The sequence below is a fragment of the Pelodiscus sinensis genome, chromosome 1 (genome assembly GCF_049634645.1).
Source record: "Pelodiscus sinensis isolate JC-2024 chromosome 1, ASM4963464v1, whole genome shotgun sequence".
Taxonomy (NCBI): domain Eukaryota; kingdom Metazoa; phylum Chordata; order Testudines; family Trionychidae; genus Pelodiscus; species Pelodiscus sinensis.
This window is the reverse complement of record NC_134711.1, coordinates 101,457,718-101,475,182: the sequence shown is the minus strand read 5'-3', so window position 1 is coordinate 101,475,182 and position 17,465 is coordinate 101,457,718. Positions and strand designations below refer to the sequence as shown.

The 17,465-nt window shown below is 44.7% G+C and overlaps 1 protein-coding gene across 1 annotated transcript in view; it reads left to right on the top strand.

Annotated features, from left to right (window-relative positions):
• Window positions 1-12,164, top strand: part of LOC102453191 (protein mono-ADP-ribosyltransferase PARP12-like) — a 45,181-nt gene extending 33,017 nt beyond the window's left edge. Inside the window, exon 8 of the mRNA XM_075939595.1 lies at window positions 10,028-12,164. Coding sequence (XP_075795710.1) covers window positions 10,028-10,098 — 71 coding nt within the window. The 3' untranslated portion in view covers window positions 10,099-12,164. The remainder of the gene's footprint in view (window positions 1-10,027) is intronic.
• The last annotated feature ends 5,301 nt before the right edge of the window (window positions 12,165-17,465 follow it).

Below are 17,465 nucleotides of genomic sequence, written 5' to 3'. Positions count from 1 at the left end.
GCAGCTGGCCTGGCTATAGCCTAAGGGAAGCAGATTATCAGCTTTTCTCTGACTCAAAATGAAGAGGACTCTTAATATTATTCCACCCTGACTTTGTTAAGTAAGAGCCACCATTCTAGGAGCTGGCAGAAAAGGAGAAGCAAATTAAATGAATCAAGGTTCTCCTAATTTGGTAAAACTAAAATACAGTGCCCCTTTTCAAGTTAGCACCTTAGCTAGGATAATCAAGGGAGACCATAAGAAGGGCCATACTGGGTTAGACCAGAGGTCCATCTAGCCCAGTATCCTTTCTGCCAATACCAGATGCCCCAGTGGGAGGGAACACAACAGGTAATCCTCATGTGATCCCTCCCCTGTCACCCACCTCCAGAGAAACAGAGGCTAGGGACATCTTTCCTACCCTCCTGGCTAATAGCCATTGATGGACCTAACCTCCCCGAATATATCTAGCTCTTTTTTTGAACCCTGTTAAAGTTCTAGCCTTCTCTGCATCCTCTGGCAAGGAGTTCCACAGGTTGACTGTTTGCTGAGTGAAGAAAAACTTCCTTTTGTTTGTTTTAAACCTGCTGCCTATTAATTTCATTTGGTGATCCCTAGGTCTTATATTGTGGGAATAAGTAAATAACTTTTCCTTATTCACTTTTGCCACATGGTCATGATTTTATAGACCTCTAACATATCCCTACTTAGTCTCCTCTTTTCTAAGATAAAAAATCCAAGTCTTTTTAATCTTTCTTCATATGGGACCCGTTCCAAACCCCTAATCATTTTTGTTGCCTTTTTCTGAACCTTTTCCAATGCCAATATATCTTTTTTGAGATGAGGCAACCACATCTGTATGCAGTATTCTAGATGTGGGCGTACCATGGTTTTATAGAGAGGCAATGAGATAGTCTCTATCCCTTTTTAATGATTCCCAACATTCTACTGGCTTTTTTGACTGCTGCTGCACACTGAGTGGATGTTTTCAGAGAACTATCCACAATGACTCTGAAATCTCTCTCTTGAGTAGCTGTAGCTAAATTAGTCCCCATCATATTGTAGGTATAGTTGGGATTATTTTTTCCAATGTATTTTTTCCAATACTTTACATTTATCAACATTAAATTTAATTTGCCATTTTGTTGCCTAATCACTTGGTGTGTTGCGATCTTTTTGAAGCTCTTTACAGTCTGCTTTGGTCTTTGGAGAAAACAAATTGGTCCTTTTCTGCTCAGAGGTAAGGTCAGCTAATGCTGCAGAGATTTGAACAGAAGAGGAAAGGTGACATAGGTGAATGTCTTCCACATACCATCCATATCAGAGTCCTCAATTCACACGAAGCATGAGAGAGGCGAATTTCCTTGCCAAAAACAATGTGTGAGCCTGTGGCACCTCAGAGACTAACCAAAATCATGAACTTTCATGGGCAAAACCCACTGCATCAGATGAATTGGAATGAAAATAACAGAACATATCTATCTATCTATCTATAATCAGAAGTACTCAATTTTCAGAGCTGTGTTAATGAGGCTAAATAAGTAGGCTGGATGTGTCCCTACATAGCATTTGATGTGTAAATGCAAATGTTAATGGCAGGAGAAATTGGCTTTGTAATGCACCAACCAGTTTAGGCCCAGGGTAAAAGTATCAAATAGCTAGATAAATTCCAATACTAAAGACTCTCTGGTTACGTCTACACTGCTGGTTTTGCTGGCAGCTAGTATGCAAATGAGGTGCGGATTAGCATATCATTTGCATAATTTATTCACAGTTGGGTTTTTTTTGCGCAAAGGGTTTTTGTGGGGAAAAACAGTAGTGTGGCCTTTTTTTTTTTTCCACAAAAACCCCATTTTCTGCAAGAGCCTTATGCGTCTTCCAGGAAAACACCCATCCACACTAATTTTTTTCCACAAAAACCCTTTGTGCAAAACCGTGTGCATAAATTATGCAAATGAGGCAATGTAATATGCTAATCCACACCTCATTTGCATACTCACTGCTGGCAAAACCGGCAGTGTAGACGAAGCCTCTCTGTAATTGGTTAGTGAAATTCCTTTCTTCTAGGATCACTTTTGGCCCAAAGGGAGAAGGATTCTTGGAAAGTGTATTACCTTGTCAGCTTCCAAGAGCACAGCAGCATGAAGGGACAGGCAGCACTATGTGTGTATGCTCATGAATGTATATGTTAGGTCACTCAGGGGAAAGCTCTGTTTCTGTACTGTAGCCCTTGTTTTCATGGAACACTTTAGAACTGGAAGGGATCTCAAGAGGTCATCAAAGTCCAGTCCTCTGCTCTCATGGCAGGACCAAGCACTATCTAGATTATCCCTGATAGATGTCTATCTAACCTGCTCTTAAATATCTCCAGTGATGGAGATTCCATAATCCCCGTAGGCAATTTATTCCAGTGTTTAACCACCCTGATAGTTAGGAAGTTTTTCCTACTATCCAACCTAAACCTCCCTTGCTGCAATTTAAGGCCATTGCTTCTTCTGCTAAAATAAGAGGTCAAGGAGAATATTTTTTCTCCCTCCTCAATGTAACACTCTTTTAGGTACTTGAAAACTACTATCATGTCCCCTCTCAGTCTTCCTGTTTCCAAACTAAACAAGCCGGCTGTATCTAGACTGGCCAGTTTTTCCGGAAAATCAGCTGCTTTTCTGGAAAAAACTTGCCAGTTGTCTACACTGGTCGGTTGAATTTCCGCAAAATCACTGACTTCCTACTGTAAGAAATCAGTGCTTCTTGCAGAAATACTATTCTGCTCCCATTCAGGCAAAAGTCCCTTTTCCGCAAAGCTTTTGCACAAAAGGGCCAATGTAGACAGCTCAGATTAGTTTTCCGCAAAAATGGCGATCGGGGCTTTTTTGCAGAAAAGTGCGTCTAGATTGGCATGGACGCTTTTCCGCAAAACGTGCTTTTGCATGAAAGCGTCTGTGCCAATCTAGATGCTCTGTTCCAAAAATGCTTTTAATAGAAAACTTTTTCGTTAAAAGCATTTCTGGAAAATCATGCCAATCTAGACGCAGCCGCCCAGTTCTTTCAGTCTTCCCTCATAGCTCATGTTTTCTAGACCTTTAATCATTTCTGTTGCTCTTCTCGTGACTGTCTCCAATTTCTCCACACCTTTCTTGAAATGTGGGGCCCTAAACTGGACACAACACTCCAACTGAGGCCTCTTTTGAGCAAGAAAGGTATCACATGCAGGTTTCACTGGGCTTTCATCAAGTGTCCTGCAATACCTGCTCCTTTAGAAGAGGGCCTGACTCCCTTCATTTGTCCACCAATGTAATTGAAAAATGCTACTCATGGGGTAAACATGGGAGAAAACTCCTTAAGATCCACACACAAACCATATTATTGAATACTAGTGACCTTTATCCACCACTTTGAAAACTGCAGTCACAGCATTTGGCACTGAGCTATTCTAACAGTGAATTCCAGATGGTGCCTTAACATTAAAGTAACATTTTCATGCCTTGTTCTGTGTTTACTACCCTTAGGTTGTAGGGTTACTCCTTTGATCTTGTCTCATGCAGTAGGTGGCACAGCAGAGATGAATCAGTTCTCCTTATATCATAATTTGAATCTCTTCAATCAAGTCCAGTCTATCTTTTTTTCTCCTTTCCATTGAAAATAACTCCGCAATTTGTAACCTCCTGTTCCTTGTCACCCTTGTGTGAGCTTTCTCACTCTCAGCTATGTATAATGCCCTGTGGTGCTCTAGGGTAAACTGTACCTCTACCCAACAGCAGGTTTATTGTGTCTCTTTCGGCCTGCTGAGATTCCATCTTCAAGGTTTGACTTCACTCTAAAAGGCACCTTCTGATGCTGTCTCTCATTTCCAGTTTGTGTTGTGCTTTCTTACACAATCAGGCAGCCTTGTGAGTGTACTGCAGCCTCATTCCAGGTTCCTGAAGTACAAAGACCATGGATACAAAGTAAATCACAACTTTTCTTTTATTAGGTAGGTCACGAGCCCTGCAGATTCTGTGCACAGGCCCCTGACTGCATCTGCATTACGAGAGAGGCCCCTGACATTGGTGATTGTGCATGATTAATTTTAAAGAGACGGTATTAAAATACCTATAGTTAGCATTGCTTTCTGGCTGTGATGTACTAGCACAACGTGGCAATAATTGGGTTACAAACACTACAAGGAGAAATATTTCAGTCCAAACAAACTCTTTTAACTGATCATAGATTTTGTAAGAGATGGGAAGTAGCTCAGGTAGGGGGTGGATGGTCTGAGAGCCAGGCCAACTCAAACATTTGTCCTTAGTGAGGGGGAGGAAACCAAAAGGTTGGATGCTATTGTCAGATGTAGGGCAGCAGGGAAAAGGTATGTGTGATGTGGAACGTCCAGTGGGGAAGTAAGATTGACTAGAGTAGATAGTCTGGTATGTGGCAACACAAAAGTCACAAGAGAGAGTCTCAGAGGGGTGGTCATGTTAGTCTGTAACTTTAATCACAACAAACAGTCCCGTGCACCTTAGGGTACGTCTAGACTACAGGGTTTTGTCGACAGAAGTTTTATCGACAGATACTGTCGACAAAGCTTCTGTTGACAAAGAGCGTCTAGACTACATTCAGTTCTGTCGACAAAGCAGCTTGCTTTGTTGACAGAACTGGATGTAGTCTAGACGCTCTTTGTCGACAGAAGCTTTGTCAACAGTATCTGTCGATAAAACTTCTGTCGACAAAACCCTGTAGTCTAGACACAACCCTACATGCAATAACACCTTCTGTCGACAGAACGCGTTATGCCTCATAAAATGAGGTTTACCAGCGTCGACAAAACTGCTGAGTTCTGTCGACGTTATGTCGACAGAACTCAGCGGTAGTGTAGACGCAGGTATAGTTTTGTCGACAAAAGTCCACTTTTGTCGACAAAACTCTGTAGTCTAGACACACCCTTAGAGCAGGGGTGGAAAAAAATTCTTAAAAGGGGGCCACCCTGGAAGGGGCAGGGCCTCCGGCGGAAGAAGTGGGGCCAGGAGACTTCTTGTGCTTCCTCCCCACCCTGATTGGCCTGAGGTGGAAAGTCTTCCCCCTCCCTTCTCACCCCGCCCCCTAGAGAGAAACACCTGCAGTTTTAAGACAGCTGGCAGTTCCCTCTAGGCACCTAGCAGAAGGAGACCTCGTGCGTTCTCCCTGCCCCCAGGCCAGTGAGGGCGGGGGAGTTTGCGAATAGTCTCCTCACCCCCGCAAGCGCGCATGGCTAGAGAGACCCTGCTTGTTTTAAAGCAGCGGGCGTGTCTCTCTAGCTGCCGCATGCTCTTGTGGGAGCAGGAAGACTTCACAGACTTCCTGAATGGCCTGGGGGTGGGGCAGCAGCAGGGCGGCCACGGGCCAGATCCACCAGCTTGGTGGGCCAGATTGCCCACCCCTGCCTTAGTGACTAACCAATACGTACATATAGTATCATACGCTTTTGTGGGCAAACCCACATCCTTAGATGAGCTGTTAAGCCCCTTTTTCTCCACTCATGCTCATTGGAAGAAGTGGGTTTTGCCCATGAAAGTTCATACTATATGTGTTTTCATTAGTCTCTAAGGTGCCACAGGACTACTTATTGTTTTTACGAGTGAATAAGTGGGATGGAGAGATGGAAGTGGTTATCTAGCTTGGGGCTGAATTGAAATGAGACTTAAGGGAGCCAGGTTATGGTACAAATCCAGGTTTTTCATAGTCAATTTGCAAGGGTATTGGATCACTCTCTAAGGATTGTGGGGGAGTTGAGCATTTGAGTTTGGGGGATGTTAGAAGTAGCGGCAATTGCAAACGAACATATAATGGTCTGTGTAATATCTCAGTATAGGCTGAACCTCTCTAGTCTGGCATTGTCTGGTCCGGCAACATCCGTGGTCCAGTATGATTTTAGTTAGCCAGATGTCCTCTTATCATGGGTGTGGCTAAGTTTCCTGCGGTCCCATAAAGTTTGTTTACAGTCACCAGTAATGTCTGTCAGTGCTCTGCGCTGTTGTTTAGCTCTAATTTACCCCAAATGTCTTCCAAGAGCCCAGTAAGCAGTGGAAGTGTTGGTAACACTTCCAGACAATGTTGACCTCCCATGCCTTGGCAAATTATCTGGTTCGGCACCGGTCAGGTCCTGAGGGTACAGGACTAGAGAAGTTCAACCCGTCCAACTTGTTGGTAGAAAAGCATTTAGCTAAGCAGTATTTTAAGGGTTACTATTATGACAACTAGCCAAAAACCCATCATACAATGGGAATTTTCGGGACCCTCCTTCATGTCCATCTCTCTCTCTCTCGCGCCTCCTGCTCCTCCTCTTGCCTCCCCCTCTCTCTCTCAGCTCTCCTCCACCTCCTGCCTCTCTCTCCATCTCTGTTTCTCTTCTCCCCCTCCTGCCTGTTACTGTCCCTTTCTCTTCTCCTCCCCCTCCTGCTTCTCATTTGCGGGGCTGCGGAGCCCAAACTGCTCATGCAGCACGGGGAGCGCGGAGCCTAAATGGCTGCTTGTGCCACTTGCTCCCCCGTCGCGGCCCAGTGGAGCAGTGCAGAACTTAGCTGAGCGCCACAGCGGGAGGCAAGAGCGACCCCCAGAGGCGAGTCTGTAATGCTACAGTGTTACAGACTCTCAGACATTGGGCTACTATATATATGATAATAAAACCTAATACTTCAAAGAAACAAAATGCAAGTCCACACTTAAATACTTTGAACCACTTAATAATGTTAAGCCTGTGATGTAATGAATATTTGCACAGGCACTTTCCCTCAAGGAAACATTGCACAAGAACTAGTGGGTGAATCTTTCCAAGGAAAAGCTGTGTACACAGAACATTTGGAACATATACAGAAAATAGCCTCCCTCCACATGGTTCCTGCAGGTTACATAACTAGCTGAGATTTTATGTGCTGTTACCAGCTTGTCAATGATGGCACACAGGCAGCAGAAACATCTGTAGACACAGTTTGGCTCCTTTGCTCTATATACAGCTAATTGGCCATTTCTTTAAAACTAATTTGTTACTTGCAAGCTAGCTGCTGTCCCCAGCGACAGTTAGAGAGTGGTACCCTCAAAAGGGACAGCTGCTGCTTGCTTGAGGTGCTGTAATAAAACAAATCAAACATTTTCAACATGTACAGAGACATCAAAAGTATTCTAGAATTAAAATATGGCCCCTGGGATATGAAACCAGGAGGAAGGCAGGTGCCATTGCAGAGAAAAGCTTTGAAAACACAACTGTGGGATCAGGTAATAGCTATGACCTGCCAGGATATGAGGCACCTGTTGGAAACTTTGTTCTGCTATTTTCCATCCTGTCCAAGGTCTTGCCTCCATTGAGGAAATTCACATGTTACTATATTGATTGGAGTTTCTGCATTACAGGCTGCCATAAAATCTTAGCTGGCGACATCAGCGTAATTACACTGCTGCAAACCTTTAAGGTCTGTCCCCCAGATCAGATCCCTCCCTGAGCCCCAGGGACAAGCCAGCAGACAGAGTGTGCAGCCACACCTCACCAGGGACAAATTAGTGGGTGGTCTCCACAGCCCCAAACTGCCCCCACGGAGAAGCTGGCAGCCAGCCTTCCTGCACTGAGCTTACCCCCTTCCCTGAACTTCTCCACCTCGCAACCCCTGGCCCTGATTCCTGCACCCTCACCCCCTGCCTTCAGCCCCTCCTCGACCCCTACCCTGACTTTTGTGCCCCCCATTCTCTGCCCTGAGCCCTTCCTCATCCCAACCCTGACACTCGCCTACATTCCCAGCCCCCTGCCCTGAGCCACTCCTCAACCTTCCATCCTGACTCCTGCACCCCCCACGCCACCAGGCTCCTGCCCTGAAGGACTGGGTAAGCCTTCTAGTTAATAATACTAAAATGAAATTATTTTATTTCGGAGGATGCATTGGCAGCACCCTCCACTGTTTTAAACTGAGGGGAACGCTCGTTTCAGTGTTCTCTCTTGCACCTGAGACAATATGGCCTGGCGAGAAAGGCAGACTCCCCAGTAAAGCCCTTTGAAGATGTACAGGTCGCTGCATGTAAACTGAATAGTATTTATCCAAACTTGGGATTATGACCGTGCATCACAGTGCAATAGTTCTAGAGCTCTCAATTAGGGAGAGGGAATTGTTGCACTGTGTGTTCCTTGGGGCAGGAAATATGGCCCTGAATCTGCTCTATTACACTGGTGTAAAGTTGGAGTAATTCTGCTGACACAAACAAACATATTCTGAGTGAAAGCAGCATAACAGAGAGCAAAAGTCTCTCCGGTGTCCTAGAACTGCTGTATTTGGCACACGCCCCCTTGCTTCAGGCCTCTGGCCAGCATGAGAGAGGTTTTAGGTTTATGGGAGTCTTCAAGTCTTTTGTAAATGATTGTGTATTTGCCTCAAGGCAGGATTTGCATCCTCCTCAGCCTCTGCTTGGTTTGATGTTCTCTTTTAGCTTTGAAGTCTGTGGAGCAAAACCCAGCTCTCTTGTCAAGCTGGGTGTATGCATCCCTTTTCCGCTCTGCTCTGCCCTGTGTTTACTTTGGGATATGTTGTCCGGTTGTGAGAATTGCTCATAGTTATTTTTTGTTATGGCTCCCATGGAACGTTGGGCATCAGGCACGGAAATATTAAATATTATTCTTTCTTTGCACATTTAAAAGCCCTTTATTGAGAATTCTGCGCAAGGGACTGACAGAACAGTGGGAAGAGCTGAAACAAGACGCAGCTTAGCATAGAGACTGTGTTAGTGCAATATTGCTCCTAGAGGCCAACCTGCCAATCCTGCTTTAGCTCACATATGAAATGAGTATGTTGACTCTCGTACTACTCATTACCAATTCACTGCACAGCTACAGATCTCTACGAAGGAAAGCCTGAGGACTGGACTACTAGATGGTCCTGCTGAGCAGAGCTGGATGCACTGACAGAAAAAACAATGAGGAGTCCTGTGGTACTTTAGGGCATGACTGCACTTGGAAATTATTCAAAATAACTTATTTCCAAATTACAGCTCCCAAAATAACTATTTCCAAAGAGCGTGTCCACACTACAAGGAAGCCTCGAAACTAGTGCGAGACAAGCCTTCTTAATGTGAACACCCTACCTCGACTTAGGGCCCCAGGAAGCACTGGGGAGTAATTACTTTGAATGACTCCAGGGAGTAGTTAATGGCAGCAGTGGCACATACACACTACCACTAGTTCAAAGTAATTATTTTGAAATTAGCATTATTCCTCATGGAAAGCAGGAGTTGTTATTTCAAAATGACCAGCTTCTTATTTCTAAATAACGGACTTGGTAGTGTGGACGCTCCGCTTGATATTTTGAAATAACTCCCTAGTGTAGACCAGGGCTTAATCCTATACATTTGTTAGTCTCTATGGGTACGTCTACACTATGGGACAAAGTTGAATTAAGATACGCAACTTCAACTACATTAGTTGCGTAGCTGAAGTCGAAGTAGCTTAACTCAGCTTTTGGCACCGTCTACACTGCAGGAAGTTGAAGGAAGAACACTCTTCCTTTGACTTCCCTTACTCCTTGTGAAAGCAGGGTTACCAGGATCAACGGGAATGCCCCTGTCACTTCAAATTAGCTGGAAGATCGACAGTGTCATCTTTGATCTTCCTTTGTAGTCTAGACGTACCCTATGTGCTTTTGTGGGTAAAACCCACTTCATCAGATGAGTTGGAGTGGAAATAAGAGAATACAAAATATGTGTAACAGCAAAAACAGTTACTTGTCAATTGTAGGACCTGTGTTAATGAAACTAATTAAGTGGGCTGGATGTGTCCCATTCATAGCTTTTGAAGTGAAAATGTGAATGTCAAAGGCTGGGAAAATTGGCTTTGTAGTGCATTAACCAGTTAATGTCTTTATTCATGCCCAGGTTGTCAGCATCAAATTTGTAAATGAATTCCAGTTCAGCCATCTCTCTCTGTAATTGGTTAATTCATTGTAGAAGAATGGCTACTTTTAAATCCATGATAGAGGGTCCAGAGGAGTTAAAATGTTCCCCTACAGTTTTATGTGTTACCATTCCTAATATCTGATTTGTGTCCATTTATCCTTTGTTGCAGAGACTGTCCAGTTTGGCCAATATACAGGACAGAGGCACATTCCTGGCACTAAGTGGCGTAAATCACATTAGAAGATGCGCAGCTGTATGAGCCCTGGATGTTGTGGCTTATGTGGTTAGGTCCTGTGATGCTGTTGCTTATTTAGATATATGGACTGAGTAGGTAATGGGCTTTGTTGCAAGGGTAGGTTCCTGGGTGAGTATATCTAGGATGTCATGTGTAGTTGCTGATAAGTATTTGCTTCATTGGGGTGGCTGTCTGTAGGCAAGGACTGACCTGTCTCCCAAGGTCTGTGAGAGTGAGGGATCATTTTCCAGGATAAGCTGTAGATTGTAAATGATGTACTGGAGGGGTTTGAGATGGGGGCTGTAGGTGATGGCTAGTGGTGTTTTGTTATTTTCCTTGTTGGCCCTGTCTTGAAATAGGTGACTTCTGGGTACTCGTCTGGCTCTATCAATCTGTTTTCTCACTTCCCCAGGTGGGTATTTAATTTTTAAGAATGCTTGATACTGACCTTGTAGGTGTTTGTGTCTGTCTGTGGGATTGGAGCAGATACAGTTGTATCTTAGGGCTCAGCTGTAGACAATTGATTATGTGGCATGTCTTGGATCGAAGCTAGAGCCATGACATTCACATTAAAAGCTATACATTGGACATCTCCAACCTACTTAATTAGCTTCATTAACATAGGTCCTAAAATTGACAAGTAGCTGCTTTTGCTATTATATATACCTTGGATTCTATTATTTCCACTCCAACTCATCTGATGAAGTGTGTCACCCACAAAAGCACATAGAGTACCTCTACACTACAAAGGAAGGTGTGTGTGTGTGCGCACATGCAGCTTCTCTCTGTTCTGGCTAGCTGGGATTTGGAGCAGCCCTGCTATCTGGATGTGTGTTAGTGTGGAGCAGGCCTGAGGCTGTGTCTACACTACAAAGAAGAGTCAGAAAAAGATGCAAATTGCAAACAGCAATTTGCATATCTTTTTCCGCTTTTCTTCCAAAAGAGACTTTTCCAACATTTGGCCTGTCTACACGGGGCCAAATGTTGAAAAAAACACCCCTCTTTCAGAACATCCCTTCTTCCTTGTAGAACAAGGTTTATGTAGAAGTTGAAAAAATGCATCTGCTTTTCTGAAATTTTTTTGGAAAAGCAGACGCATTCTCTGGACATGGCAGAGCTTCTCCGGGATACCAGAGGTATCCCAGAAAAGCTCTGTAGTCTAGTTGTACCCTGAGTCTATCCCCCTTTTTTCCCCTTCCCCCCTAAGAGCCCCATATGGGAACTGAGGGGTAGAGTTGGGCTACTGACTGGGGAGAAGGTATGACACTTGAGTTGTTGGGGGAAACCTTTAAATTGTGCCCCACATCAGCAGCTGAAGTTCCTGTCCCCCTGCACCCCTGGATAGATCAGAAGCTTCACTCACTTTTTTTTTTAGTGTGGGGCGGGGGGCTGCTGCTGCTTCTCCAATGTGAGGCAGGTGGTAGGTACAGAGGAGATAAGTGAGTTTTACTGAAATCAGCTCTCCCATGTGCCCCTAACAGGAGAGGAAACTGAGTCATCGTGTGTAGCATCTGCCTGGCTCGCTGCAACACACACCTTTCATTCAACTCTTGATCACTATCCACAACATCTTGTTTTGTTTATATTTTCACTACAAGTTGCACTTATCAGTATGCTGATGTGTCTCAGTGCAGGGGGGCCTTGTCAAAGCTGTTGTTGGGCACAGTGTTGTTGCATCAAGATTAAGAATAAGGAAATCATCTTCACTCCCATCTTAACTTGCAAACCTTCTTCATTCTCTGGACGTCACTCGGATTCCTACTGTGAAGATCTGAGGATAATTTGTGATTGTTGTGACTTGCAGTTTCAATCAGGCCCTTAAACTCAGAGGGTATGTCTACACTAGCCCCCTAGTTCGAACTAGGAAGGCTAATGTAGGCATTTGAAGTTGCAAATGAAGCCCGGGATTTAAATATCCCGGGATTTATTTGCATCTGCCCATCCGGGCGACATTTTTAAATCCCCCTAGTCCGAACTAACTGCCCGCGGCTACACACGGCAGTCAAACGTTAACTCGAACTAAGTCCTTAGTTACCAAGGACCATGAGGTGTAACAAGGACCACTAGTTACTAAGGACCACTAGTTACCTCAAGTTACCATGAGGTGTAACAGTTAACTCGAACTAAGGATTTAGTTCGAGTTAACGTTTGACTGCCGCGTGTAGCTGCAGGCAGTTAGTTCGGACTAGGGGGATTTAAAAATGTCGCCCGGATGGGCAGATGCAAATAAAGCCTGGGATATTTAAATCCCGGGCTTCATTTGCAACTTCGAATGCCTACATTAGCCTCCCTAGTTCAAACTAGGGGGCTAGTGTAGACATACCCAGAAGGAATATAGGCTCTGCCCCGTCACCCTACCCCCTATACAATGCTTCACCTCTGCGGCTCTGACTTATAAAAAAGGCTTGGTAGCATGCACTTTTAATTTTGTATTACTTTGTGTAGTATGTTTTTAAGCTTTCTGTCTTTTTATAATTTTCACAGTTGTGAGAAATTATGGAGGGTGTGATAAGTTTTAGAGTCAGCTGAAGTTGAGATGCAAAGAGTTCAAGCTTTAAAATACAAACAGAGACAAGGTGAGTGAGGTAATATCTTTGTATTATTATTTTGGAACAAACTTTGGTTGGTGAGAGATTAGCCCTTTTGAGCTTCACAGACCTGGAAAAGAGCTCTGAGGAGTTCCAAAGGTGTTTCTGTCTCCAACCATATTTGGTCCAATTAAAGATAGTACTTCACTCTCCTTGTGGCTCTCATCCCAGGCACTAACATGACTACAAAAAACCAGCAAAAAAACCCTCTATATCACATATCAAAATATACAAATATATATCCTAATACCAGACATGATTTGTTGATTTAACTATTCATTCCCTCATCCAGTTGTAACAACTTCAGTTCAGAAGTTTATATCTCTGAATTTTAATTCTAACGAGTTCTCAAGCAGCATTTTTTTTTTGCTTGCCCTACCTGTAAATAGTTTAATTATTACTGATGGAAATATTTCAGAATTTGTGTGTATTGTGAAATCAGCTAATTCCGAAGGGTATGTCTACACTAGCCCCCTAGTTCGATCTAGGGAGGCTAATGAGGGTGACTGAAATTGCAAATGAAGCACAGGATTTAAAGCACTTCATTAGCATGTTCCCAGCCAGTCACCATTTTAGAAATTGACTAACCCGAAGTAACTGCCCGTGTCTACATGCTGCAGTGAAACGGGATTCCAAATTAAAGCCCTAAATCGAATTAGCTGTTATTCCTCCTGGAGTGAGGTTTAACAGCTAATTTGATTTAGGGCTTTAATTCGGAATCCCATTTCACTGCCACATGTAGACACAGGCAGTTACTTCGGGTTAGTCAATTTCTAAAATGACGACCGGCCGGGAATATGCTAATCAAGCGCGGGATATTTAAATCCTGCATTTCATTTGCAATTTTGGTCACCCTCATTAGCCTCCCTAGATTGAACTAGGGGGCTAGTGTAGACATACCCTAAGTTATTTGCAAACAAACAAAACAATTTCAGGTGCCTAAGCATCCTCTGAATCACAGTTAAAGTTGCCTTCCTCAGCCCCACCACAATCTGAAATGACAGGACAACCCCACCACAATCTGAAATGAGAGGGCTGCAGGAGGGCCATGGGCAAGATGCAGCCCCCATCTGACAGCATGGAGCTCGCCATGAGCTGCAGGCCAAGCACCAGGCATAAGGGGCAAGTGCTGCTGCAGCAAGGGAGCTGTCAGGGCTTCTGCAGAGCAGCTCAAACTGTGGAGAAAGAACCCACTGAAGGGTGAGTGACACACTCAGGTTTTTTGCCCACTGTTTCATTTCACAGTTGGATGCCATTCATACATAGCAGCCTGCCTTCTGTGTGTCGTATCTTCCAGGAAAATATATAATCTAAAACAATCCATTTCCCATATAAAGGAAGGGCTTGGCCAAGAAGGACTGTGACAACTCCTTTTGCAAGGGGGAGACAATAGCCCAGTACTCAGGGGTGCAAGGGACTGAGCAGCTTCCAAAGGAAATGGGGGAAGGGGGGCATTCCTGGAATGAGGGGGGAGAGGCAGGGGTGCCAAAATGCAAGTTCACCCAGGGCGCCATTTTCCCTAGGGCCGGCTCTGCCTGTGCTAGTTACCTCTCACTTTCTTAAACATGAGTTTGTGCGCACACATCTGCATGATGAAAGCACCTCTGTATGCATTTACTGTTCTACCTCATCACTTTTCGTACAGGAGTCCACGGGAAGTTTAGGCTGTTCTTGTGTGGTCTTGAGGTTTTAATTTGAAGTGATCAGGCTACTTCAAGGACTACACAGAAAAAAAAATCACAAGTCCTTTCCTGCTGCTCAGTGGGCAAATAGCAAAAAAAGTTATTAGCAAAATTCCTGACTGCCTTTGATTTGTCCAGAGACAGATGCCAGCCTGTTTGTTTGTCCTAGCAGGATTCTTCTAGGTTGTCCTGGAACAACCTACATTTGTTTGTCCTGTCAGGAATAGATCAGTTTGTCCTCATAGGACTTCAGCTTTTTCCTGCCAGGAGCCAAGTACTGTAAGGTTAGCCTGCTAGGATTTGAATGCCATGGTTTGTCTTGTGAGGAATCGCATTGGCCTTTGTTTCTCACACGGGCATTTAACTCTTTGTCTCCTTGCTACAAGTGTTCTTCAAGGCTTTTCTCTTTGTTTACTGCTGTTCACACCATGACTCTAGATTTATTGGGAAGATTCCAATGGTGGTTTAGGGCCTAGTCACATGGGCTACGTCTACATTGGCCCCTTTTCCGGAAGGGGCATGGTAATTTTTGAAATCGCAATAGGGAAATGCGTGGGGGATTTAAATATCCCCCGTGGCATTTAAATAAAAATGTCCGCCGCTTTTTTCCGGCTTTTAGAAAAGCCGGAAAAGAGCGTCTACAAAGTAGAAATAAGATCCTCCGGAAAAGGGCGCTTTTTCCGGAAGATCGGGGCCAGTGTAGACGCTCTTTTCCGGCTTTTCTAAAAGCCGGAAAAAAGCGGCGGACATTTTTATTTAAATGCCGCGGGGGATATTTAAATCCCCCACGCATTTCCCTATTGCAATTTCAAAAATTACCATGCCCCTTCCGGAAAAGGGGCCAATGTAGACGTAGCCATCGTGTCCATAAATAGCTCTGATTTTGCAGAACCCTGTGTGGAAATAACCTAATAGAAAAAAGAGCAAACATGGAGATAGGGAGCCTGCTTAAAGGTGCTCCTAGGGAACAATCTGGTTACAAGCCCCTGGATATGAATACCCAAATATTGGAAACAGTCAGTCAGAGCAGGGTTGAGAATGTGCTTGGGCCCATCCATGACCATCAAAACCAGCTTTTTAGCCACTCCCTAGTTTTGTTTTTGGCAGGGAGGGGAGAGTTCCCGTCAATGCATAGTTGTATGAATAAGAACACCGAATAGAGTTTAAATGTATTTCAGGGGAGGAAGACCACAGCTGGACAAATCTTAACTAGTATTTCACTGATAATGGTTGTTGCCCTTCCAAAATGGTTTGGGAAAAGAACAAAAGCTACAATTCATTACCGGCCAACGGGGAAATAAACAGCCATAGAAAGTGCAGAAATGGGGCCATGAATAAGAGAAAATAGCCCTCCTACTTTTTTTAAACCCTTAATTATTCATTGAGGCCACTGCTTTCTCTTCTAGACACACTTTTGCTGTGATGCCTACAAGCAATCATTCAAATGCTATCTGGATTGAGCAGCAGTCGGAGATTGCTGATTTTATCAGATTAAAAAAACCCCAACCTTTCAAATGATTTGGAACCACCCCAGTTGTGTCTATACCTGCCAGAGTGATCACATTGTTTCTTACCATTATCCTCCCTCCCCTCCTGCTCTTTGTCACGTGTTTCTCTCACTTGATTCAAGTTAATTTGCAAGATGTCCATATCATCCTGTCTTTGCACAGCATCCCAGGTCAATGGGGGTCCTAATCCTAACCACAAGTAGCCTTTGGGCTCTTTCACAATGAAAATATGGTAACTGCTGTGTCGACTGCCCTTCTTATAACCACATAACATATCTCTCAAGGGTCCCACATTATGTGAGAGTCCTGTACCTGGCCCAAATTATTAAAGTTATACTGTAATCCTTGAGATGCTCTATCACAGAAAGAGCCAGTGGAAATTGTAAAGTGCTCATGGAAATGGAAAAAAGAGCCACCAGCAATCAGTCTACATACCGCCATGGTCAGCAACCCATCAATCGCAATCGACTGGTTGATCAGGAGGGCTCGACCAGTCGATCGCAAGGCATTTTGGGCGCCCCCATTTCTCCCCACCTCCCAAGAAATCCCACTGACGCTACCTCCAGCAACAATGTAGGTAGTGCCAGCTTCCTGCAGGGTGGACAGAAGTCCTGCAGCTGTGCACCACTTCCAGGGTTTCAGGAAGTGTCCTGGATGTTCCCCCTCGCCCAAACCCAGGTCTGTAGCATGCTAGGGATGTCCTGCACAGGGGGAGTGGGTAAGTCTCTGGAGGAGGCGCGTGCTGGGACTTGAGCCTATCATACACTGGAACCCCCTGTCCTGAGCCTCTCACATCCCCAAACGCCTGCACCCCCACCTCCTCAGTCTTCTGCCACAATACTTCTGCACCATCCACCCATTGCAAATCTGTCCTGAGCCATCATATCCCCAACCTCCCTTCCCTGAGCCCCTCACACATCCCAACTCAAACTCCTGCACCCTCACAGCCACAAGCCTGTGGCTTGCTCAGAATCCCAACCCTCCACCTGACCCCAACACTCCCCAGCCTGGAGCCCCCTCCCCAAGCCAGCATCCCCTTTTCCACCTCCTCCTGCATCCAAATTCCCTCCCAGAGCTTGCACCTCTCACTCCCTCCCACACCCAAATCCCGCATTCCCACCCCAGACACATCCTGGTGAGAGTATGGCTAGCGTGCAGGAGTTTTTCCGCGATACCACAGGTATCCCGGAAAAACTCTTCCACATCCAGGGATGCGTTTGTTCTTCCACTTTTTTTTTTTTAAGCAGAAGAGCAAACATGCTCTTTTGTCAACCCCTGTATTCTTTGTTCCATGAGGAATATGGGGGTCTTCCGAAAGAAGGGGGTTTTCTGACATTTGGCCCAGTCTAGACAGGCCAAATGTTGGAAAAACCTTTTCCTACAGAAGAATCAGAAAAAAAAAAGCAGCAGTATAGCCATACCCTGACAGGCTGTGTCTACATATTAGCATCCCTTTTACGGAAAAGGGATGCTAATGAGACACTTCGGAATTGCAAATGCCGCGGGGGATTTAAACATCCCCCACGGCATTTGCATGAACATGGCTGCCGCTTTTTTCCAGCTCGGGGTTTTGCCGGAGAAAAGCGCCAGTCTA